General features: G+C 43.3%; 1 protein-coding gene across 1 annotated transcript in view; it reads left to right on the top strand.

The window, feature by feature from the left end:
- Window positions 1–26,085, top strand: part of LOC126336241 (glypican-5-like) — a 728,632-nt gene that overhangs the window by 88,838 nt on the left and 613,709 nt on the right. The window contains exon 2 of the mRNA XM_049999730.1: window positions 899–1,057. Within this exon, the coding sequence (XP_049855687.1) occupies window positions 899–1,057 (159 nt within the window). The remainder of the gene's footprint in view (window positions 1–898; window positions 1,058–26,085) is intronic.

The following is a 26,085-nucleotide window of genomic DNA, read 5'->3' as shown; positions in this document are numbered from 1 at the left end:
TGCTTCCGGAAGTGCTATATTTTCTATATACGTAAGGAAATAGCATATTTCTTTTAATCTGTATTCTCATATTTACTTCTTCTATCCACTTCTTAAACAGCTCTTTTACACTGAAGAGCCAACGAAACTGGTACACCTGCCTAACAACGTGCCGTAACACGACGTGGCATGGACTCGACTAATGTCTGAAGTAGTGCTGGAGGGAATTGACACCATGAATTCTGCAGGCTGTCCATAAAGCCATAAGAGTAAGCAGGGGAGGAGAGCCCTTCTGAACAGCACACTTCAAGGCATCCCAGAGATGCTCAATAATGTTCATGTCTGGGTAGTTTGGTGGCCAGCGGAAATGTTTAAACTCATAGGAGTGTTCCTGGAGCCACTCTGTGGCACTTATGGACATCATGTGGGGTGTCGCATTGTTCTACTGAAATTGCCCAAGTGATTTCGAATCCACAATGAACATGAATGGATGCAGGTGATCCAGTTGATCGGACAGGATACTTACGTTCGTGTCACCTGTCACAGTCGTATCTAGACGTTTCAGGGATTCTATATCAGTCCAACTGTACACGTTCCTTGCAATTACAGAGCCTCCACCAGCTTTAACAGTCCTATTCTGACCTGCAGGGTCCAGGGTTCAAATTGGTTCAAATGGCTCTAAGTACTATGGGACTTAACATCTGAGGTCATCAGTACAAATTCGTGCTCCCGCCCTGCATATAGTTTTTATTTTTCCATGAAGTTTAAAGTCTATACTCCACTGCCAAGTGAAAATTCATTCTGGGAACATATCGACTTTGTAGGTGACAGAGCGGTCATTATCTGGTTGTTCCTTCAACTGCCGCAGGCTGCTTTTGGTTGTTTACTAATCGTGTCCTCCGAATACCTGGTGTCGCAGGCCGTGAGCTGACCGTGTGCGTGTCTGAGGCGTCGTGCTGCACGCTGGAGATGGAGTCGGCGCTCCAGCGGCTGGTGCGAAGGGACTTCCAGGCGCTGCTGCACCATAACTCCAGGTCGCTGGAGGGCCTGCTCGTCTCCGCAGCCAACACCATACGAGGTCAGTCTCCTACGCCTTTCTCCTCCCTCCATCCCTTCTTCCCTCTCTCCCTCCCTCTCCCTCTCTCCTCTCTCTCTCTCTCTCTCTCTCTCTCTCTCTCTCTCTCTCTCTGTCTCTCTCTCTCTCTCTCTGTCTCTCGCTCTTTCTCTCTCCGTTCCTCTTACGACTTAGTGCAATAAAAACCTCAGTGGTGGCTAAACTCTGACAAATACTTACGTGTTCAGAGCGTTTAGTGTCCACGGACGAAAATCCATAAATAAAACCATCCTTATTTTGAAGTTACATTTCTACATTTACATGTACATGCATGCTGTGGAGTGCAACGGTGGAGGGTGTTTCACATTCGCGAAGATGCTCGTAGCTGACAAGGTATGCACTGTAAATCCCATTTTTGCTGTTCATTTTTTTTTCTTGTTTTGATCCATAATTTCATCTCTCAAAAAAAGGAAAGAAAAAAGTTTGCAGTAGAAGAGAATAACGAAGATGAAGTAATGCTCGAAAATGTTACGGTATGCATTTTAGACCCCTTGCATACTATACTTTTTTAGTTCGAATTATCGTTCCTTTACATCCCTGAATATTGACCAATTCTCCTGGGACGCTCTGCATAACAGACAGAAACAGGAGCAATAACCAGATGGTAAAGGGTAGAGATGAGACTAGCCTTCTGTGTGATCAAAGGCATACATAGAATAAAAAGTGTGCGTCTACAGAAAACTCTAAGAAAGATATTATGCAAAATAATGAGCGCTAGAGTAGGTGATGACACATGGATGGAAGATTTAAGGAATAGCTCTACCGGATTAGGAGAGCAGTATATAGAGAAATCTGACAGAAAAAGGCAAGGTTTTATGTCCAGGTGATCAGAACGAAAATGGACTGTACAACTAAAAGATTATGTGTTGGGCAAGAATAAACACAGGAAACAAGGTGGTTGCTGAACTCTGGAAAGACTAGCTGGAATTGGTAATCAAGATAGAAGGTAAGGAAAAAATTTTTGAGGGATTTCCCTGAGCAGGCTGATGTAATTTTGGAAATAATCACTTCATTTCATGATTTAAGTATTAGCTAAATTCGCCCGCGTAGGTGTTATCAAGCTATCTCTGTTAATTGAATCGTAGTAAAGTATTCTAAGCATTTAGCATCATTTATTCTTCACACTGTGTGGAGGAACGAACATTTGATGGCGTCCTTGGTAAGAGTTTGGCACAACCAAGTTAGATACTGAGACAAACGATATATACATTTGACATGTGAAATCCGTACGTAAAAAGGGAAAAATTTGACCCATATGAGTTCCACGTTTGAGATGTAATGTATACGCAGGTTGTGACCGTAGCTACCATGGTTGTGTGAAGTTATCACATGTCACTTCCTGCACACAGTATTGAAAATATATGAAGCTACACTACTGGCCATTAAAATTGCTACACTAAGAATAAATACAGATGATAAACTGGTATTCATTGGGAAATTATATTGTACTAGAACTGACATGTAATTACATTTTCAATCAATTTGGGTGCATAGATCCTGAGAAATCAGTACCCCGAACAACCACCTCTGGCCGTAATAGCGGCCTTGATATGCCTGGGCATTGAGCCAAACAGAGCTTGGATGCAGTGTACAGGTACAACTGCCCATGCAGCTTCGACACGATACCACAGTTCGTCAAGAGTAGTGATTGGCGTATTGTGACGAGCCAGTTATTAGGCCACCATTGACCATACTTTTTAGTTGGTGAGAGATCTGGAGAATTTGCTGGTTAAGGCAGCAGGCGAAAATTTTCTGAATCCAGAAATGCCTTTACATGACCTGCAACATGCGGTAGTGCATTATCCTGCTGAAATGTAGGGTATCGCAGGGATCAAATGAAGGATAGAGCCACGGGTCGTAACACATCTGAAATGTAAAGTCTACTCTTCAAATTGCCGCCAATGTGAACAAGAGGTGACCGAGACGTTAACCAATGGCACCCCATACCATCACGCCGGGTGATACGCCAGTATGGCGATGACGAATACACACATCCAATGTGAGTTCACCGCGATGTTGCCAAACACGGATGCGACCATCATGATGCTGTAAACAGAACCTGGATTCATCCAAAAAAATGACGTTTTGCCATTCGTGCATCCAGGTTCGTCTTTGAGTACACCATCGCATGCGCTCCTGTATGTAATGCAGCGTCAAGGGTAACCGCAGCCATGGTCTCCGAGCTGATAGTCCATGCTGCTGCAAAAGTCGTCGCACTGTTCGTGCAGATGGTTGCTGTCCTGCAAACGTCTCCATCTGTTGACTCAGGGATCGAGAGGTGGCTACACGATCCGTTACAGCCTTGCGGATAAGATGGCTGTCATCTCGACTGCTAGTGATACGAAGCCATTGGGATCCAGCACGGCGTTCCATATTACCCTTCTGAACGCACCGATTCCATATTCTGCTAACAGTCATTGGATCTCGACCAACGCGAGCAGCAATGTCGCGATACGATAAATCGAAATCGTGATAGGCTACAATCCGACCTTTCTCAAAGTCGGAAACGTGATGGTACGGATTTATCCTTCTTACACGAGGCATCACAACAACGTTTCACCAGGTAACGCGCGGTCAACTGCTATTTGTGTATGTGAAATCGGTTGGTAATTTTTTTCATGTCAGCACGCTGTAGGTGTCGCCACCGGCGCCAACCTTGTGTGAATGCTCTGAAAAGCTAATCATTTACATATCACAGCATCTTCTTCCTGTCGGTTAAATTTCGTGTCTGTAGCACGTCAACTTCGTGGTGTAGCAATTTTAATGACCAGGAGTGCATATACTTATAGGTTTCTACTGACAAGTCGCAGAAATAGCCTGACAATGCCCAAGGTAGCGCAATAAGGTAAGAGCTGAATCATGTAATAAAGTTGTTATTTAAAAAATGAAACAGCTTACCCAGAAAACTGGTTTACCCCAAGAAACTGACAGTGGCTGTGGGACCATACATACGAAAGACAATGGAAGGAAGTGACCTAAACACTGACCAATATGCCAGAGATCAACGACAGAGAAGACCACAGGAAAACAGTGGACGTAGGTGGAGCAACCAAGAGAAGAGGATACCTAGAATATCTAGGGAAAAAAGGGACAGAGGGAAAGGGAAAGGATGAAGACGTTCTGGGAGGAATAAAGAAAAAAATGAAGGAAGGTTAGTGTTTAACGTACTGCCGACAATGAGGTCATTAGAAACGGAGTACAAACTCGGAACAGGTAAAGATGGGGACGGAAGTCGGTCGTGCCCTTCCAAAGGAGTCATCGCGGGAGAGTAGAATAATAGACAATCCGTGTAGGGCCTACCCGCGGTCCTCTGAGGACCATAACGAAGGAAGGAAAGAGTAAGAGCGGCAATGATTTACGACAGAGAGACAGCCCATAAAACGACGAACAGGAATGGTGCCGTGTGTTGGCCCTGGTCCGCCGCCCGGTGAGACAGCTCGTTTGCGGGGCGCCTCTGGTTGTCACCCCGCAGATGAAGACGCGTCAAGTGGCTCTCCTGTCCACCCACGTAAAGGCCCATTTCCAAGGTTTCGATGCGTTTAGCGTAGGTATTGTGAGCTACGGGGCGAGGCGAACTCCGTGTGTGGCGTCCCGAGGGAGATGCCGGCAGGAAGTCCGCCATTCAAAAAGGACGTGCGCTGTTTAATGCGGCGAAAGGCCGTGACAGAATTACTGAGGCGGTCGTCGGCGTCGCGCGCAGTGGGGGCGGCGGGGGCGGGGGCGGAGGCGGAGGGCGGCTGCGAGGATAAAAAGGCCGCGGCGCTGCAGTTGGAGCTGGAGCTGGAGGCGGAGGCGAGGAGGTCCGGAAACGAGGCTATTTCCATCCGGGGCGTCACCGGCCCGCGCCGAGATCCAACCGGCGCCGGCGTATTTCGGGGCGCACGGGCCTATCTCTGGAGCGACAGGTAGAATTAACAGCGGCAGGAAACGCCGACTGAGAGGTGTCTCCCCAGCGCCAAGCGAACGGCACTAAGGTCAACAGACAGCCCTCCGTCCTAATGGAAGTAGCTCTTATGGAGCGAGACGCTACCAAAAAATATCTCAGCAGTTAACAGCTTCTCCGTACCGCTTATTTCCTTCTTTTGCCTTATTGGTAATGTTGCCTTTTTTGGCGTCAACTTTTCAGCTATTTCTACTTCTGTACCGATCTCTTGATCTCTGCGTACCTGCTATACAAACGGTCCGAAATATGTTACATGTTTCGTTCTTTTTTTCATTTACTCTTTATTTCTTACATTGTAAAGCTGACAGACCAATTCGAGGGCCAATTCATACGCTAAAAATAACTTCTTATAGATTGTAATATGGCGAGCTGACAAACACTGCACTGCCCAGGTATTCATTTTGCCAATTTATTTTTAGAAACGGAAACAAAAAATGAACTGCGTTTGTAGTGCAACATCGAAAAAAATTCGTTTGCCCGTATTCAAGCCAAGCGGTTCTAGGCGCTACAGTCTAGAACCGCGCGACCGCTACGGTCGCAGATTCGAATCCTGCCTCTTGCATGGATGTCTGTGATGTACTTAGATTAGTTACGTTTAAGTAGTTCTAAGTTCTAGGGGACTGATGACCTCAGATGTTAAGTCCCATAGTGCTCAGAACCATTTTTACATGTATTCCTGAAAACGTCTCTGAACTTATGAAACAGTCGTACAAACATCCCGGATGGTTTCCGTACTCTGGTCGCAACTTTTGGTAGTGTTGTGAGGCGAAGAATGACATGACCTTATCTACACAGTCGGTTTTGTTAAGTGCGACCATTCTATTGCCTTTATCAGCTTTTAATGCTATTGCATTATTTAATGGCAGTTTATGGTCTATGTTATTCAGAATGTTTAGTTCTGTCTTGGGCTCGTATTTGTATACGTTCTGTTTGTGGTGTCATCGCCAGACACCACACTTGCTAGGTGGTAGCCTTTAAATCGGCCGCGGTCCGTTAGTATACGTCGGACCCGCGTGTCGCCACTATCAGTGATTGCAGACAGAGCGCCGCCACACGGCAGGTCTAGAGAGACTTCCTAGCACTCGCCCCAGTTGTACAGCCATTTTGCTAGCGATGGTTCACTGACTTCTACGCTCTCATTTGCCGAGACGATAGTTTAGCATAGCCTTCAGCTACGTTATTTGCTACGACCTAGCAAGGCGCCATTATCAGTACTATTGATATTGTAAACCATGTATCGTTAAGAGTGACGTTCGTCATTAATGGATTCAATTTAAGTGTTCCACCAGCTACGTCCGTTTTTCTCAATTCGAATTCTCTTGTCATGTTCCAGACGTCACGCCAGCCTGCGTGAGCTAAAACGCGTGCATTTCGGCCTCCTTGATTAACACGGTGTTAGCTCTCCTGCCAACCACAACACTGTTTGCATACTTCCTCCCCTATAATGTTTGTCGCGTTAACTGCAATTTCATTCTGTTTTCTTTATGAGAGATTCGCTACGTATATTGCAACAGTCCGTCGTGAATAAAGATTATCATAAGCAGCCATCTGGTGAATCTATTCTAATAATCATGTCTTCATCAGACTTATATTATGCGGCTGGCCGTAAAGAAAAAAATTGTTGACGATATCATCTTATAAAATAAAGGGGAACATTCTGAGTTTTATTCGCTTAAAAGTCGAATTAGTGAAGATAATTGAAGGCACCGAATATAATAAGCGCTGTCTTCGATATAATGTCATTCCTACATACGTCTACAACAAAGTGATAGCAAGCCCAGACCTTGTACCTGAAATCAAGACCTTCACTGCAAGATTGTGAATAAGATAAGAAATACAGGACAAATTACATCGAAAAGAAACAGTGAATCAAGAACTCGCTATAGTACATCTTAAGTTAAGTAACAGTGTAACGCCTTTAACATTTGATTGAATTTCACATTTTGTACATAGATAAATTTCGAATAGAAGCAGACATAATCGACGAACCCATAACAAGAAATTCACCAAACTTCTACACATTCAGCATTGCATACGACAAACTATACATGATTATGAATCTGATTTTCAATTTTACACACGTTTAGAAAATTTCACAAATATAGAATTTACAGATAACGACACACGTCTCCTTACAAAAGGTCTGAAATACAACATATCCCCAACACTACAGAAAAATTCTGTAAACCACTTGATAGCCACTGTTAAAGTTGCAGTAGACATAAGGAATCTCTCATACAGAAAACAGTTACAGTTAACATAAGAAATATTATAGAGATGGAACTATGAATTCACACAAATACCAACCGAAAACAGCAGAAAATTTTGAATAACGTAAACCATGAACTGGGTTGAGCTGCTCCGCGTGTCTGCAATGCGATTTTGTAAACGTCTCTATGACAACACCTCTTCGTAGCTGTATAGATGGCTGTTATTTTTGCCGACTAGCCTTTGCTCTTCGGAGTTAAAAGCTGGCAAAGGTGCTGCCAGGTGTCAGGGATTCCCTTAAGTTGACACGACTACAGGACTTCCTTAGCAGTAAAGAATAAATTTATTCAAACTTCATGCATGACACGGCATTTTACCGCTCGTGTCAGCGTTTATGACGTCGTATCTTCTGAACTCTGTGTTGCATCACGATATAAATTTGTAGGTGCCCTTAACAGCATATGTGGATACTACTTGCAAAATTTATTGCGAACAGAGTTCGGCACGGACATAATAAATTTAAACGTCATGCATGATGCAGCAGTTTTTCATGCATCTCATTGTTTATGACGTCATATCTCCTGAACTGTTATAGGTAGGTTGTACTTTTCCCCACAGCGAATGTTGCTTGACAATAATGGATATGCGTAGAATGTTTGGTAGAAAACAGTATAGTGGCTTAGGAGCAGCTGTGGAACATACACAAAGACACATACAACCATTTTTTTTTTTAATTATGGATGTAGGACGGAAGTGGTGCAGACGTAGTTCTAAAGACAGTTTTGGAGGAAAGTACCTCAGTGTGAAATACACAGCTACGAAACTATCTTGGAGGTACAAATAGATCGACGTGGAAACACTTCTTCCTTCATACATCTTGCCGTATTTACATCTATAACCTGCAAACCTACATGACAGACAAACTACAGGGTGTTTCAAAAATGACCGGTATATTTGTAACGGCAATACAGACTAAACAAGCAGCGATAGAAATACACAGTTTGTTGCAATATGCTTGGGACAACAGTACATTTTCAGGCAGACAAACTTTCGAAATTACAGTAGTTACAATTGTCAACAACAGATGGCGCTGCGGTCTGGGAAACTCTGTAGTACGATATTTTCCACATATCCACCATGCGTAGCAATAATATGGCGTAGTCTCTGAATGAAATTACCCGAAACCTTTGACACCGTGTCTGGCGGAATGGCTTGACATGCAGATGAGATGTACTGCTTCAGCTGTTCAGTTGTTTCTGGATTCTGGCGGTACACCTGGTCTTTCAAGTGTCCCCACAGAAAGAAGTCACAGGGGTTCATGTCTGGCGAATAGGGAGGCCAATCCATGCCGCCTCCTGTATGTTTCGGATAGCCCAAAGCAATCACACGATCATGGAAATATTCATTCAGAAAATTAAAGACGTCGGCCGTGCGATGTGGCCGGGCACCATCTTGCATAAACCACGAGGTGTTCGCAGTGTCGTCTAAGGCAGTTTGTACCGCCACAAATTCACGAAGAATGTCCAGATAGCGTGATGCAGTAATAGTTTCGGACCTGAAAAATGGGCCAATGATTCCTTTGGAAGAAATGGCGGCCCAGACCAGTACTTTTTGAGGATGCAGGGACGATGGGACTGCAACATGGGGCTTTTCGGTTCCCCATATGCGCCAATTCTGTTTATTGACGAAGCCGTCCAGGTAAAAATAAGCTTCGTCAGTAAACCAAATGCTGCTCACATGCACATCGCCGTCATCAATCCTGTGCACTATATCGTTAGCGAATGTCTCTCGTGCAGCAATGGTAGCGGCGCTGAGGGGTTGCCGCGTTTGAATTTTGTATGGATAGAGGTGTAAACTCTGGCGCATGAGACGATACGTGGACGTTGGCGTCGGATAGAGGTGTAAACTCTGGCGCATGAGACGATACGTGGACGTTGGCATCATTTGGACCGCAGCTGCAACACGGCGAACGGAAACCCGAGGCCGCTTTTGGATCACCTGCTGCACTAGCTGCACGTTGCCCTCTGTGGTTGCCATACGCGGTCGCCCTACCTTTCCAGCACGTTCATCCGTCACGTTCTCAGTCCGTTGAAATCTTTCAAATAGATCCTTTATTGTATCGCTTTTCGGTTCTTTGGTTACATTAAACCTCCGTTGAAAACTTCGTCTTGTTGCAACAACACTGTGTTCTAGGCGGTGAATTCCAACACCAGAAAAATCCTCTGTTCTAAAGAATAAACCATGTTGTCCACAGCACACTTGCACGTTGTGAACAGCACACGCTTACAGCAGAAAGACGACGTACAGAATGGCGCACCCACAGACTGCGTTGTCTTCTATATCTTTCACATCACTTGCCGCGCCATCTGTTGTTGAAAATTGTAACTACTGTAATTTCGAAAGTTTGTCCGCCTGAAAATGTACTGTTGTCCCAAGCATATTGCAACAAACGGTGTATTTCTATCGCCGCTCGTTTAGTTTTTATTGTCGTTTCAAATATACCGGTCATTTTTGAAACACCCTGTATATATTATGGGTTACTCCCACCACCATATTCTTTAAACAATCGAACTTCCATGTACGAGAACCAATCAAAAAGTGATGCGTCTTTTTTTCTCCTTAAATACATTTTGTGAAGTAAATCATTTGAGTCTGACTACATCCCTCAAAGTGTTTTCTCCAGTCAACTGCAGTAGTAACTGTCTGCGTCAACACACGGCACTGCTGCAGTCGCTGGCAAAATGGCCTGCTCGATGTGCGTATTAGACAGCGTTCTGTGACAGAATTCTTGAGCGCAGAGAGTGTAATACCCATTCACATCCATGAAACCCCGAAAAATGTGTACGGTGATGCAGTAATGGATATCAGCGGTATTAGACAAAGGGTTTGTCGCTGTAACGGAGATGAAGGGCAAAAACCGTTGGTTGACGATACACGGAGAGACAGGCCGCTGACTACAGTCACTCCACACAGCATTCAGCGGGTCGATGACATTATTCGTGATGACCGCCGGGAGACTGCAAATGACCTGTGGCGCAGTACCTCCCTCAGTAACGGCGCTGTGATGAAGATTACCCAACAACAACGATACCCAGAGGGTAAGTTGTGTAGCAAGAATGTTAACCGACCAAAATAAAGAGACCAGACCGCTTTTGTTTGGAGGGAGAAGACTTTCTGGAAAACATTTAGAGCGGAGACGAAACATAGGTCCATTTTTTGAACCAGTATCAAATAGGCACTCAGTGGAATGGCATCACGGGAACTCGCCGAAGAAGAAAACGTTTAAAACTGTACAATCGGCACAAAAACTAATGACTACAGTACTGTGGAATGCAGATACTGTTAATATGGTTGATGTTTTCCAGCAGGGATGCACAATAAATTGCATCCAATACGTCAGAAACCTCAAGCAGCTTAAAGCAGGTTTTCAGCGAATTCGCTCAACAAAAACTATGCCGCATATTCTTCTTTTGCATACGAGTGCAAGACCACACACCAGTCGTCGCACCATTGAAGAGGCTGTGAAAACGGGATGTAAAGTCTTGCCTCGTCTCCCATACAGCCCTGACTTGGTACCTTCAGACTTCCATTTGTTCAGCCTGCTAAAAGAAGCTTATCATGGGATTCGCTTTGAAGATGAGGAGGCCCTGAAAAAGTCCGAGCGTCAGTGGCTTGGTAAGCAGAACTGTGCTTTTTAGGACACTGGAATAAATGCGCTTGTTAAAAGAGAGCCTAAAGCTGTGGGAATGGTTGGAGATTACACTAAAAAGTCATAAATTAATCGTCAGTTGTGGTTTGCAGTCTATGTAGTTGCACTTGAAATTACAGACGAATAAAGAAGAGGCATTACTTTTTGACTGATACTCGTCTTAAACAACTTCATACTTCTGTTTACTTTACAAATGGGTTAATGTGTTAAATTAATTGATGCTTATCATATAAGGAAGAAAAATGTGGGAAACGTTTGAAATTATGTTTAACATTTTCTTGGAGGAAGTCGGTAAGTGCTCCCACTACCAAACACTGGATGAGTGTCGTATGAGTAATCTGGGCTCCATTTTAAGCAAGAGCTAGCTTTTCACCAATCTCAATACCTATGGTGCCATTCCTCCTGAACTACGAAACGGTACCGTACAATGGTATAATTTTGCAGGTACATTTAGTGGTATATCTTGATACTCTCTGCAGAATGTGCTGCGAATACAGTTAGTAGTGGAGACGTAATAAATTTAAACATCAGGTCTGACGCTGCGATTTCACTCCATGAACAGCGAAAATGTAGTAAGCAGTGATTTGCGCGCCGTGGGGCACGCTACCTGAAGACATATATACAGTTTCTAACTGTAATACAGGTTGATTCTTGAAAAGAAGAAAGTAGTATCCAGCCAGTATCCCAGGTTCATCTTCAGACGACGTTTCACGTTTAGATGCAGTTTCATTAATGTTTACATTGGTTTTCTGCTCTTTATTCCCCTTGTGATGAAAGATCCTTGGGATGGTGGTGCCCAACTGTCTTAGAAACTACCTATTCAAACGTAACCGTCCGTAATAACGACTAAGCACAATGTAAACAAATCTTGAAAGTTGAGTTCTCTGAAGGACAGTTACGTTTAAATAGGTCTTTTCTAACTTCGTAGGACACCACCAACCCAAGAACCTTTTTACCTTACCTTAGCTTTTGGGCAATGTAAACTTCAATAAATGTGCGTCTGCACTTAAACAGGTGTCTGAAGTTGAACCCGTTGGTTCGAAACCGTTAACGGCGCTGTTTTTATAAACAAATTGCATTATCAATCCTGGACGGTTCCTGTTAGAATCAACCAGATTTTTGTATAAAGACATGGTGTCAAAATGTAAAGTTTCGACAAAATAGCATTTAACAGTAATACTTTACTTCTTGTGTTGAACACTTAGCAAGCGGTTACAGCTCCTAATGAACAGCTTATGCCAGAATTTAAAATTATTAAATTCGGTCAATAACTGTATGAAACATTGAAATTCAAATTTTTGCTACCCTTGGAAGCCGACAGACAGATGGGCAACCAGCAACGGCGAATGTGCCCAGGGTTAATCGATCAGTAATGCACAGTTTGGTAAGAAACGGTCTGAAAAAATTGTAAGGCTTTGACTCTGCTATAAGCTGATTCTGTCCTTCCGACAATCATTACGTTTTCAATTTCTCCACATTGTTCATTCAGCCATTTCGCCCTATCTTCCTGCACTTCCTGTTTACTTCGTTCCTAAGTGACTTGTGTTTCTGTATTTCCATGAGCGTTTTTGTACTACCTTTTTTCGTTGAACACCTGAAGTTTTTCTTGTGTTATTTATGGTTCCTTAGCAGTTATCTTCTTTGTACTTATATTTTTCTTCCCAACTTCTGTAATTGCTCTTTTCAGAGATGTCAATTCCTCTTCATCTGCACTGCCTACTGAGTTATACACTATCGCAGTATTTGTAGCCTCAGAGAACTTCAGGCGTCTCTCTTCATTCCTTAGTGTTTCCGTGTGTCAGTTCTTGGCTCATTGATTCTTCCTAACTAGTCTCATAACTTTTAGCCTACTCTTCATCATTATTAAATTGTAATATGACTCCTTACGTTCTCCTGACTGGTGGAGTCCCGATCCGGTACAAATTTCCATGTGTTGCAAACAGCTGAGATCAGAGCACTATCGGAGAATGCTAATTTGTTTCGTAATATCTCTTTTTGTAGTAATATGACAAATTCGATCTCTTACAAATGGTTAATGGTAGTAGTCTTTTTCGTGAACCACTTACGACTGAAAGTAATAATGGTACGCGGGATGCCCCCAACGACGCACTGTGAGTTGGCTCTGGCGCAGTGCAAATACAAACGCCTGTGTGCAGTTTGGGTTGAATGTTGCACACGAACCACAAGACCTGTTTACTGATATCTCATCACAGTCATGAATCATACTGTAATACCATCAGTAGCTATGAAACCTTCTGTTACTGCAGTTTCGATTGTCACAAATTATCATCAAACAACATGATTTTAGACAGGTATGTACAAGCTGTGGGGCACAACCTAGTAAAAATATTTCTGGACTTGTACCAATTTTCTTACTTTAAACTCAATCAGCTTTGGTTGCTATAGGGTGGCGAAAAACGGTTTAGATTAGAGGCCATAGCGTTTGATTGCTGTGTCTCTGCAATAAAGACTACACAAAGCATCTCCTCATGTGCGTCTGTAAAGCTGCTTCGAAGAAAGCCTGCAACAGCAATGTAAGCTGTTGGGGTTGGAAGAGAAGGTCTTTTAAATGTTTTCCTGTCTATGGCTAACCATGTATTTCATAAATTTCATCTAAAAGGCTCCTATAGAATTAATATTCAAACCTCTTACTTGTCTTTTCCTTCCTTTAATGACCATTCTCAACCACAACCTATCCAGACGCTTCGAAATGAAGTAACCCACACTGCTGAATAGCAAAGTGTGCTGGAACTTCATCGTGTTGTAACCACACATGTTTGTTTCAGAGTCTTTGTAAAATGTCGAAATAAGAATTTCCATCCGCATTCCTTTCAAAAAAATATGTTCCAAACTGGTATGTGACGACGTCCTGCCCCATACTGCAATGAAACTATAATTAGATAACTCTTAAATGCTCCAAATTTTTCGGTTAATACTGATCGCTCCTCTCATTTCAATCAGGTAAACCTAAATTCGCTTGAACTTGGAATAATGATCTCTGGTGCCATACCTATTCTGAAGCAATAGCGATCAACACATTACACGCATACAGCGCAAACTTTGTAAAGTCTTGTTTCGTTTCTATTATCATCAATAGCTCTACGGCTACAACTGAGAAAACTAAATAATAATTTTATGTTGCCCTGTTTTGGAGCTGACGAAAAGGATTTTTCATAGTATAATTTTTTTTCGGTATTGCGTTGTTTCAGTTGCGAAGCCAGGTTGATGTGAGCAATCTCAGTTATAGTGTTGAAGATCGATTAGTGGCGTGTGCGTGGGAAAGTGAATATTCACATAAAAGGTAATTAAGGGAACCCCGCGTGACTGTGAGAAACATACTTTCGTTTCAAGCAATATCAAAAACAGCCGCAGCGAGTGGACGTAAGAAAACGTGAGAGGAAACATGTGCCGTCATCGATAGATTGAGCAGTTCCCAATGAAGTTCACCTGCAAAAGAGTAACTGTAGGTAAAGTACCACAGTCGACAATTTATGAGAATATTAAAAAAGGATTTTAGAATGAAACAGTTTAGACAGATTTTTGAACGAATTATCTGATAACGTGGAGCTGCAACTAGCAGCCTGCCTTGCTTTGCTGGCACAATTCTCAAACGAGTCTTATTTTCTAATGACTGACAGATACAGCGCACTTTACTCATGATAAATATGTTTTAACTGTCTACGGAAGATACTCATTACCTGCAAACATTTGAAAGAAACTCGCCTCATGTTTTTGAAGGGTATGCGGATGGAAATTCTTATTCGGACATCTTAAAAAGACTGGAAGAATAAGGAATCATAATTCACCTGTGGTTACAGCAGGACCAAGGTCCAGTTGCTCTGCTGCTCACTTGCGCGTGTTGCTTGATTTCAAGGCACCTGATTTGGTCACGGTACGGCAATACCCCATAGCCACCACGAGGCCCGGATATTACCACGCCAGACAGCTCGTTATGTGGATCAAGTCTCACGCGGCTCAATGTCGGTACATAAGGTAGGAGTAATTGTATCAAAATCATCAGGAGTCCTTTAGACGCATTACTCCTCAGACGCTGTGCACGATGCCAGGGAGGTCATAGAGATGAACAGATAAGGTATGATGTTACACAAACAAATCCTCTGGGTATATAGTTTTCATATGTAAGAAATCCAACATACAATAGAGGTTGAACATTAATAAAACCGACAAACTGCAGGGACTGATTTCTGACTGGAAACGGAGGAGAAGAGGTCCTATGGACATGTGTGCAAAAATGGATGATGTGCGCGCAACGAGAACAAATTGTCCTGGAACACAGTTCAGAGACGCATGGCATCATGAACTACCGCACTCTTTCGTGCGTTCCAGCCTCTCTCCAAATAGCTTCACAGGCGTTGTGAACTCGCTGTTCAAGGGTCTGTACATCAGGAATTGGTTCAGCATACACAACACTTTTCAGATGCCCCACCGAATTAAAAAAGTACCAATGAGTGACACAGACCAATAAAATGAAATCAATATAATTAAAACAGTTGCTCATAGTAATGGATATAAACCCACAATAATAGAAAAACTCCACAACAAAATGCAGACAAAAACCACAGATCCACCTCACAGCAGTCACTTCAAGCCAAATCAGTGTGCCACTGAAGCCAAACCTAAATATGCTGCTCTCCCATACATAGGCCCACTTTCATACCAGATAGCAAACTTATTTAAAAAGAAGAAAAATATCACAGTCAGCTTTTCCACAAACAATAAATTACAACAAAAAGTAATCCATGATGTAAATACCTCCAAGAGTCCCTAGCGTAAATCAGGAATATACAAACTCAAATGTGATACATGCCCAAATTCTACATTGGACAGACAGGTAGAAGTTTTGAAATTAGATACAAAGAACATATTGATGCTTTAAGACTTGGTAACTTGAACAAATCAGCATTTGCAGCCCATATTGCTGAAGAAAACCATTCAGTGGGAAACATTGAGGACAACTTAAAAATTTTGCATCTAGCAGAAAAAAGGGCCACTATGAGTACATTAGAAGAATTAGAAATAGACACACACAAAAACAGCACCCCAGACTATATCTTTAACAAACAAAGGAACAGAGTTAGCTAACACCCCTTTCCTGAAAAATTTCCAACAATTGCTTTCCAGCCTCAAAGGCAAATAATATTAGTACACCTATCTGCAGACCAAGTAGCAAATTTATATGTTACTATAATTATCATGATGCTAAATGTAATTAAATAATATATTATTTTACCTATACAGTTCTATAAAAAAAACTTGATAATTAATTTAAAAATTTCAACTCAAAAATTCAATATCTCTGTACTAGTGTAAAAGGCATTACAGTTGCGTAAATGAATATATGACCCTTTCCACACATAGGACATCATCGAAAAATGTTACGATATATCATAGCATCTCTGATACTCATATGTTTGTAAGCTCTTTGTATGTATCAAAACATGTGGCACGTGGTAGAAATCTTCTCTGTGACAAACCTTAAGTGTTTAGTGAGAACAATTTACGTGTGCAACAATAAGAATGCAGAGGGAATGCATTTACATCTGTTGGACGAATGTTTTGGAAACAAACACTCCAAACAGACGTTTCATGAAAATTTATCTGTAAAAAACACAGATGTCATAGAGAAAGCGTGTAAACCGCCTGAGGATGAATCAAGATTGGAAACCGGTAACGGTGCCCTTTGAATAAAGGAAATGAAAGTAAATTTGTGGCTGGTTGCTGTCCTAACACCGTCAACATTTGCCTTCAAACAACAGCCACGGCCTCCACCATGTCATCATATGACAAAATTGCAAAATTCAGGAAGTGAACTAGCAGACTTGAGGGCGTCCGCGTACTATCCAGCGCCCGGGATAGTTTCTGCTGAGGTATCAGCGAACTGGTGTGGCCATCCGTCGTGCTAAAACCACACAACCTGTCGCATTGCCAGAGACACACTCTCAAGCAGCCCAGGCACAGCATTCCGCAGGAAGTCCGGGTAAATTCCTCCGTCAAAGCGTTCTGGAATAAAAACCCGTCCACGTATGTGGTCGCCATAAATCCCTGCCCACACACTTATGCTGAACCGATGCTGAAGGATTGTCTGTAGCTCACAGATGATGGTTATGCAGACTGATGATGCCCGCTCTGGTAAAGGTTGCTTCGTCGGTAAAGAGAGCTGATGACGGTTACCCCATAGCTGTGATGATTTGGTGCAAAAACCATCGACAAAATCCTTCCCGTAGAGGGACTGCAGGATACACATAATCTTACTTCAGCTTACACCACGTTGCCGTGCTGGCAGGCCAATGGCCTGGTGCTTGTACTAGGGTTCGTCTCATGTAGCACCTAGTCCTAACAAATCTGGTGTACGCATAGTCCGCCGCCTCTCTGTACGTTCGTCTGCCTGAAAGGACCCATGATCACACAAACGCCCAAAAAGAGCTTTAAATCTTGTGTGATGTGGTTGGTGTCTGTGAACCTTCACAGCCACCGACCACATCACACAGGATTTCAAGCTCTTTTTGGGCGTTTGTTTTGGTATAGCCGTGCTGCCTCACCAGCGTTTCCATCAGCATAGTCGTACACAAACATCATCTCGGCTTGTTCCCGACTTGAATACCGGACCATTCTGTTACTTATAGTACGCTGCGTCAATCACAGCCAGCAACACACAAGGAATACACGGCACGTGGTCAGAGGAACTTTCATTCCTCAGCGCTATCTACCGTGGAAACGATGCATTTCCAATCAGGATCCGTCCTTGCCGTTTGTCGGTTTTTTGAGTGTTCCCCCTGTATACGTTTTGACCAAGAGGTAAAGAGACGCAGCACAAGTTGAGAAGTAGAAAGGTGGTCACGTTGTTGAATCGTTGAGTCAAATGTATTAAAATAAATTCGACGAAGACGTGGTCCACAGCCTTAATGTAATAACTGACTGTTGTCATCCCGCGTAAGTGGAGTCTCAGTCTGTTGACCTTGGGATATAGGGTGTGGCTGGGAACTGATAGGTTGTGGGACCAAATTCCAGCCAGGTCACAGAAACTTTCAATCTGCCTTTAATCTGACGCTAACCACTCAACAGTGTGAGGAGTCACCAGGAAGGACATACAACTCTGATTCCATGTTAATCTGTATGTCCACGTTTCCCAGGTGGATACTCTATGTAGGTTAGGGACATACGAGTCGCTAATGTGGGGTCCAGTTGAAAGACTAGCACCAGGTCATTGAGTCACATGCATACTGCACACACGTGCCTGTTAAAAATATTTATTACGATGTAATTCGACATTCTGTCATCGTGAAACATAGACAAGCTGAAACATACTTCTCAACAGTCTGAATCCAAATACGCAGCGTGGGAAAACTTTACCTACTCTTCCAACAGCATGTGAGCAGATCGGTCGTGCTCACGTGGGATGTGCTTCTACCATCCTGTGTATTTGGATTCAGACTGCTGGAAAGCATGTTCCAGAATGCCATCCCTTGATCTTGTAGAGTAGGCTTTAACATCACATAATGTTTCACAATGAGAAGCTGTCGAAACTCCATCGCAATAAATATTTTTGACTGCCGTATGCGGAACGACCACATTCAGTATCAAAATAAACTTCATAGGCACCCACGCTGACGTTCTCACAGGGCATTCTCCCAGTGCCACATACAAAGAGAAAGGACCGCAGAATCCACACTGGGGACGATCATTTCTGCAGCCGAAAACGTTTTATCGGCGACAGCGAGTATCGAAATTTCTTCTCCGGCGTCGCGTGATCTATGTATTTCCGCGAAGCCAATAAGGCACACGACGCTGTAGTGAATTTGCGCCCCGAGGAGAAGGGGGGAAGGCTTTTTGCTCCGTTCGGTGTGAAATGGAGTTTTGGTCAGAGCCAGAGAAGCCCTTTTGAGATAAATTTGCAGTGGGGCCCCGACGGCTGCTCTGCGCTCATAAATCACGGCTCAGCCTGTGGCGCTAGATTGGAGAGCAGGCCGATATTCGCGCCCGCTTTGTACTGCGGTTCTACAAGCAGACCGTTTGCTCACAGACTCACACTGCCGTCCACTGCCTAACGTCCCCTCCTCTCTCTCCTGTCTCCCCTTTTCTGTCCCTCTCTTGCTGCGGTCAGTGGACCCTCACACCCTCATCCCCTCCACCCCTCGCCTGTCTCCCTCTTTGTCTCCCCCCACCCCCTCTTTCTCTCTCTCTCTCTCTCTCTCTCTCTCTCTCTCACTCTCTCTCATACACACACACACACACACACACATACACACACACGCACAAGTGCATCTTCTTCTAGTTTCTGCGTGTACTAGGAATTTGCCTTTAACGCCGTCTTGGCTGAAATTATTGATCTTTCCACCTTTTCCTCTGTCTTCCTAAAGACCTTCTTCCCACTGGGTAATACTTCATCATTAATTTTGGTATAATGTCGTCTTCCATCCTTCTGATGACATGGTCCTGTATTCTTTAATTTGCTCATGGCGATTGTTGATCCTTGGTGCATGCTTTCTACTACCTTCATTATGGAAAGAAATATTCTTCGTCACTGTCTTCCATAGCTTGTGACTCTCTGCTGAACTCTATGCATTTCCGCGATGATTTGTCTATCAGTGCACGTATTGTCTGTGCATTATCTGCCTTTACTAACGTCCATTTACTCTTCTATCGGAATATTTTCAAAAATGCCTACTAGGTTCTGTGTTACTATTTTAGAATATATTTTATACCCCGCGTTTAGTAGAGAGATAGTTCTTTTTTTCGCAGTTACTTCTGTCTCCTTTCTTGTAAATAGGTAATACTGTAGACAATTTACTGTCCTCTGAAACTGACTTACATACATACGTACATGCATATATACACAATTTCTGAGATTGCTCGACATACTGATTCACAATAACGAACTCAAAGGACGGTGCACGACCTCTGGTAGGAAAGAACGAGGCTTTTCGTTTTTACAGAAAAACTTACATTCAGAATAAAATCCTTTTGGTCATTAAGCCACGCCATTTTGAAACTAAAATTGCTATTAATACCGAGGTTTCTATCGTCTTTGCAGTATTCGCCTTCAGGGTGACTAAACTGGTGGATTTTGGGAACATTTTTCCGTTTGTATCCCCCTGTTTGATATCACGTGACAAGTGACTTCACATTCCTGACCGTCACTTTACCTGGGGCAAGGTTTTCCTGCAACAAGAGGTCTGTGTGTTGAGACTGACGACTCGCTGTGGCCTACCAGTCTCCTACTAGGATAGGACAACAGTAGCTGTCTGTACAACCATACCTCGGCAGGCACCTTGCCTCTCAACTGTGCAATGAATTTTAGCAAAACGAAGTCGGTTATGTGGGGAAGACCATAATGTAAAATCCAATAGTTAGTCACCCTGAAGAGAACCGCTACAAAGGCTATCGAAACATCGGTTTTAATAATGGTTTAAACTTTCAACGTTGCGCGATCTAGTGTCCAAGAGGATTTAGTACACATTGACACTAGTCGTGGAATCCTTCACACTTACGCACTGTCCATTCACGTTCAAGAGACCACATGTCAAAAGCCTGAAGAACAACCTTTTGGGCGAGGACCTCTGCGAGACGTACAGGAAGAGCGTCAGTGAAGTTCTGGGAGGTACGACAGGGATGTGGAAGCCATGCCGGCTCCAGTGTAGTGCCCAGCTGCGCTGGCTTTCTTGCCTGATGATTCATGGCCCGTACAATCCGATCGAGGTGGTCCCACAGATTCTCGGTTGGGCTTTAATCCCGGGAAGAAGTACTGTAGATTCATCCTGCTCTTCAAACCAGGTACGTACATTGTTATCTGTGTGTCACGTTACATTGTTGCGCTTTTAGATACAACTATGCTGAGAAAAAAACTAACTAGATATAGTGATGGACAAGGTCCCGAAGTATAGATGCATACTTGAGCCATTGTGCCTTCGATTAATGACGAGGTAAGCCAGGGAATACCAATCAAACAGTCCCCAGACCACAACACTCCTTTTCAAGCCGTAAGCGCCAACAGCCAGCATATAACGTGACTCATCTGAAAAAACCACCTGTCGCAATGTAGTGGACATCTGAATTATCGTTGAGCAGACACTGTCGTTTCGTCTGGGCGGTCAATAGCTCAACAGCTGCATGGACACATTTCCGTAACCGTTGTTCACCTTTTAATCAATGGTCCGTGCTGCACCAAAATTGAACGGCGCCGGTTTTGGATAGCGCCATTTTGTCATGCAAGATATTCTTTAACGATGCCGGCATGCGAATATTTTGCAGACTTAGCCATTAAGGAAATTCTTCGATCACTGGTGCAAAAGTGAATAATCACGCTCAGATAAATCGCAAATGGCTGCGAAATGAGTCTTACAGATATATGAAAGTACAGCACCATACAAAAATATCAAAGATGACGCAAGGCAAGACGCCACGTAAAATCTCACGTTACACAGTTATTCTTCTAAATTTACACACAGTGGGCAAAAGTCATAGGCAGGTCTTGAAAGTGATATCACTCAAGGACTGCTGAGTCCCTAATGTCTGGTTGAAGTCCTAATAGCGATGTGCACCTAATGGAATCGACGGCGATATGACTCACAGCCGGTTAACTAGTCTGCCGTAGGTTATACTGTGTTGAACTACTGAACGTGTCAGTTGAAGAAGATTGCAGAGACGAGGAGAATATATTTCGATGAGCCAGAACATTTGACCGTTGCGACTTTAACAATGGAAAGATAGTTATTGGACGGCATCTGGCGAGGAACGCTTCAGAAAGGCGAACCCGGTCCGCTGCTCACGTGCACCAATGAAACGTTGAATGCTGCGAAATTGCGAGTATACGACAACGTGTTGGACGTTCTCGGACCAACACAGAACGTGGTCAGAGGTTTGTGCTCTTTGTGAAACAAGAGAGTCGGCGATTTGTGGCAGATCCGACAACAGAGTACAATTAATTATAAATGAAATTCGTCAACAGCCGTGTAAGGTAGATGTTACTTTATATCATTTTGACAACCAGTTTCGGCGTTCTACTATTCCTCTTCAGGCTCCACAGACATAGACGCTTGTATCATGTAACAAGCATATGTGAGCAACAGGTACATGGACAGTGCGTTTTTGACAAGGTGCTCAGTATTTTCAAATATTTTAGCGATGACAAACGTTTAAAATGTGCTGAGTTTTATCCAGTTGATATCTGGTGCAGCAGCCAGTTACGGACTTCTCCAGGCAGCAGTGTTCGCCAAGTGGGTATCTTCAATCTGGTGCAGTGATCATTGCATTAATGCTTATGGAGATTTTGCCTGATCGACATATCGATTCTGGACTGTAAGGCTATCGAACTTTTCGGTCGCCCATTATATAAATATCGCTGTATTTATCGTTCACCCAACCTGGAGAGCTAGAGTTTACTGCAGATAATGAATGTACTATACAACCTGACGCAGGGGCTGCTCTGAATTGAATAATTCGTCTAAAATGTGTTTACAGCAAATTAAGGTTTTATCTGTTTATAATATCATAATGATTTATAATAAAATTCGAGTGGTTAATAAGATACATCAACTACAACTGTGACAAATCTGTTCCTCCCTGAATTCAGGGCTAAATATTCTCCAAGTACCAAAGAAGACAATTGTTAACTCATGTATCAACGTATCACTTTTTAAGAACTACAATACTAAGACGCGTTATCTATAGCAGGGACGGCCAAGAAATCTGGTCACGCGCAGTTCTCATGCACGCGTGCAAGTCTCTTCACACGGGAGCACACTTCCCTCTCTACAACGCTACGCTGCCGGAGCTAAAAGAGGGAGAAGGGAGGAAAACTGCGAAATCGCTGCATGCAGCTTTGGTCATATTTCTCAGCAACATAGATCGCAAACGAAACTAATTTGGAGTTTTATTTAATTATTTTTTGGCGCACTGAATACATAATAAAATTTATATCTGGTAAATATGTCGGCATATGGCCAGACACAGACAGTTCCGCAGATTTTAGTCACGCAGGTTGCCAAGTAATCGTACTTAATTAGTTTAATAATCGAAATACTGATACCACGTTTGCAGCCTCATTATGAAGACCTGGAAACCATTCCTGAGGGAACAACATAGAACTCCTGGACGGTTTTAACATAAAAGGATTTGTCTTTTAAAATGCAATTTCACTGCAGATCAACTAGTTCTGTCTACAGAGGTACAGGAGCGCCTTAATTGAAACAGTTCAAAAGCAAATGTATGGTTGGAGTATCAAGAGTATCCTCAAATGTTTAGAGATCTATTCCTGTAATTTTTCAAAACCACTATGGTCTGTTCAAAATCTGCGTGTTCTTGAACGTCAGTGAGCTTAGGGAAATTGTCGGTGTTTTTTGTCAGAAGCTGTCTTTCCACGTCGGAATTTTCTCTTTTAAATGTATCCACTTCCGCTATGAAATCAGAAATAAGTTGCGTCTCACCTTGCAGTGTCTCACTGAGGGTAGTCTGAAGTCTATTAAAAATGCGAGATCTGCAACCCATTCTGGGTCTTCTAATTTTCGTTCTTGTTTTCCTTTTCCCTTCAGCAAGTCAACAATAGTGTGTATTAAATCGGAAACTCTTCCCAGGCACGTTCTTTTACTTAACCAAGGTACTTTGCAGTAACAGGTGACATCTCCATAATTTTCGATTAATACCATCAAAAAGTATCGAAACTAACGATGTAATACTGTGTGCAACTTCAGAAAATTTACAATTGGCACCACAAATTTTATCACACGTTCCGCGCCTGCAACATTTAACAGAGAGTGCTTCTTGTTGTACAGAACAATGAACCCAGTACAAATCGTCTGCGTTCTAATTTTTAAAGCTTTCGTCGGGAACTAAATCTTTAACTTCTTTTTTCATTGTTTTGCAGTGACCTTTCATGGCAAATTTCCAGTACCTTATATTTTGTGACTACGTAATAGATATTGAGAGTTCTCGTCCTTCTCCTCTGTGATTCCCATTAATTTTTAAAGGATTGCGACGATAGATCGATAAACAGCCTCTTTATGCGTAAACAGCCATCGGACCTGCGAACTTCCTTTATACTACGAACTAACAGGAAAGGGCAAACAGTGCTGACACGGCGATGCCGTCGAAGTGATGAAAGTTATGGCGACCAAAATAACCCCTACCAAATTCCGGAACGAAGTGCCGCATCCCATTGCTAAATGAAATGTCGCACTGCACCGAAAAGACCGACCAGAGCCGAGAGGTACCGAGTAGTGGAGAGACAGACCGAACCTTAGACCGGACGCGTGCAGCTCGGTGTGCACGCATGAAGTTTCGCACACCGAGCCTGACCCTAATCTACAGCGTTTGCAGTTTGTTCGCAAAATTAGTTTTATTATATACACAAGAATGAAACTATCGCTGCAACCTCTTGGGGAAAGACCATACTTGGGTTCCGGAAATATGAAGGAAAAGACAAGGCAATACTGCATCTGCGACGGCATTTGTAGATTCAGAAAAAGCTTTTGACAACGTCGACAGGAACACACCTTTTGAAAGTCTGATCCGGTGGAGTTAGGTCAGCTGAAAGTGTTGGAGTTGCTAAGGAGGTAAGAGCATTAAATGGAGATGTTCCATATGTTGGCAGTGATCCCTTTCGTTGCAAGACTTTTCTCATAGGTACTGAAAGGTCTGGTAGAGGAAGAAACAAGTCACAAGGAGCGAGAAGAGCATGCAGGATTCCGAGCATTCCACAATGAAATTAATATGTGAAAAACGCAGAAACATTAGACTGTGGACGCAAGTTGCATTGACTGACATAGACAAAGCATATGAAAATTTAATAGCCAAAAAGCTGCGGAAAGTTGAAAGGGATAGATTTAGATCAAAGATTCCTGTAGGCTGTTATGAAATTACATGAAAATAACACAGCGAGAGTAAGGATTGGGAATACTTGGACAAAAGAATTCGACATGAATAAGGGACTGAGGACTGTGGGCTGTCGCTGACCCTCTTTAAACTATATCTAGGAGCAATCCTACAGGCTTGGAGTAGAAAATGCCAGTTATGTGAGTGACAGAGAACAGCAAGATACACACATTAAAAAAAGTTTTGTATCACCGCGGTTCGGGGTGTTCCAGAACCTGAACAGAAAATTAGAATAGAGATCAACATAAACATCATTTACGCCCTTTTTATTGTTTATGAAAATTACAAATTGCATGTAGTACCACCATACAGCGAGACCTTCAGAGGTGGTGGTCCAGATTGCTGTACACACAGATACCTCTAATACCCAGTAGCACGTTTTCTTGCATTGATGAATGGCTGTATTCGTCGTGGCATACTATCCACAAGTTCATTAAGGCACTGTTGGTCCAGATTGTCGCTCTCCCCAACGGCGATTCGGCGTAGATCCGTCAGAGTGGTTCGTGGGATACGTTGTCCATAAACAGTTATTTTCAATCTATGCCAGGCATGAAACTTCCTGGAAGATTAAAACTGTGTGCCGGGCCGAGACTCGAACTCGGGACCTTTGCCTTTCGCGGGCAAGTGCTCTACTAACTGAGCTACCCAAGCACGACTCACGCCCCGTCTTCACTACTTTATTTCTGCCAGTAACTTGTCTCCTATCTTCTGTAAAGTTTGAAGGTAGGTACTGGCAGAAATAAAGCTGCGAGGACGGGGCGTGAGTCGTGCTTGGGTAGCTCAGTTGGTAGAGCACTTGCCCGCGAAAGGCAAAGGTCCTGAGTTCGAGTCTCGGCCCGGCACACAGTTTTAATCTGCCAGGAAGTTTCATATCAGCGCACACTCCGCTCTAGAGTGAAAATCTCATTCTGGATCGCACACAGCAACCGCCATCTGTCCAGTGGGAAATGTGATTCACTGAAAGGGCCACCCGTCGCCACTTAGTGGATCACCAGTTGCGGTATTGGCACGAAAACTCAAACCTTCGTCGCCCGTGTAATCAGCATGGGTCCACGAACGTGGGACTTGTGGCGGAAGCTATGTTCACTGAATGGTCATTGAGGAGACATTGTCGTTAGACCCTTATTCATCTGGGCCGTTAGTTACTCAATAGTTGCACGTCTGTTCATCTGCACACATCTCCGCAGCCGTCGTTCACCCCTGTCATCTGTGGCATCGCAATTGCTTCGGAAGCGTCAGTTTGCC

The sequence above is a fragment of the Schistocerca gregaria genome, chromosome 2 (genome assembly GCF_023897955.1).
Source record: "Schistocerca gregaria isolate iqSchGreg1 chromosome 2, iqSchGreg1.2, whole genome shotgun sequence".
Taxonomy (NCBI): Eukaryota; Metazoa; Arthropoda; class Insecta; order Orthoptera; family Acrididae; genus Schistocerca; species Schistocerca gregaria.
Note: the sequence above shows the minus strand (reverse complement) of the source record. Positions and strands in the feature narration are given on the sequence as shown.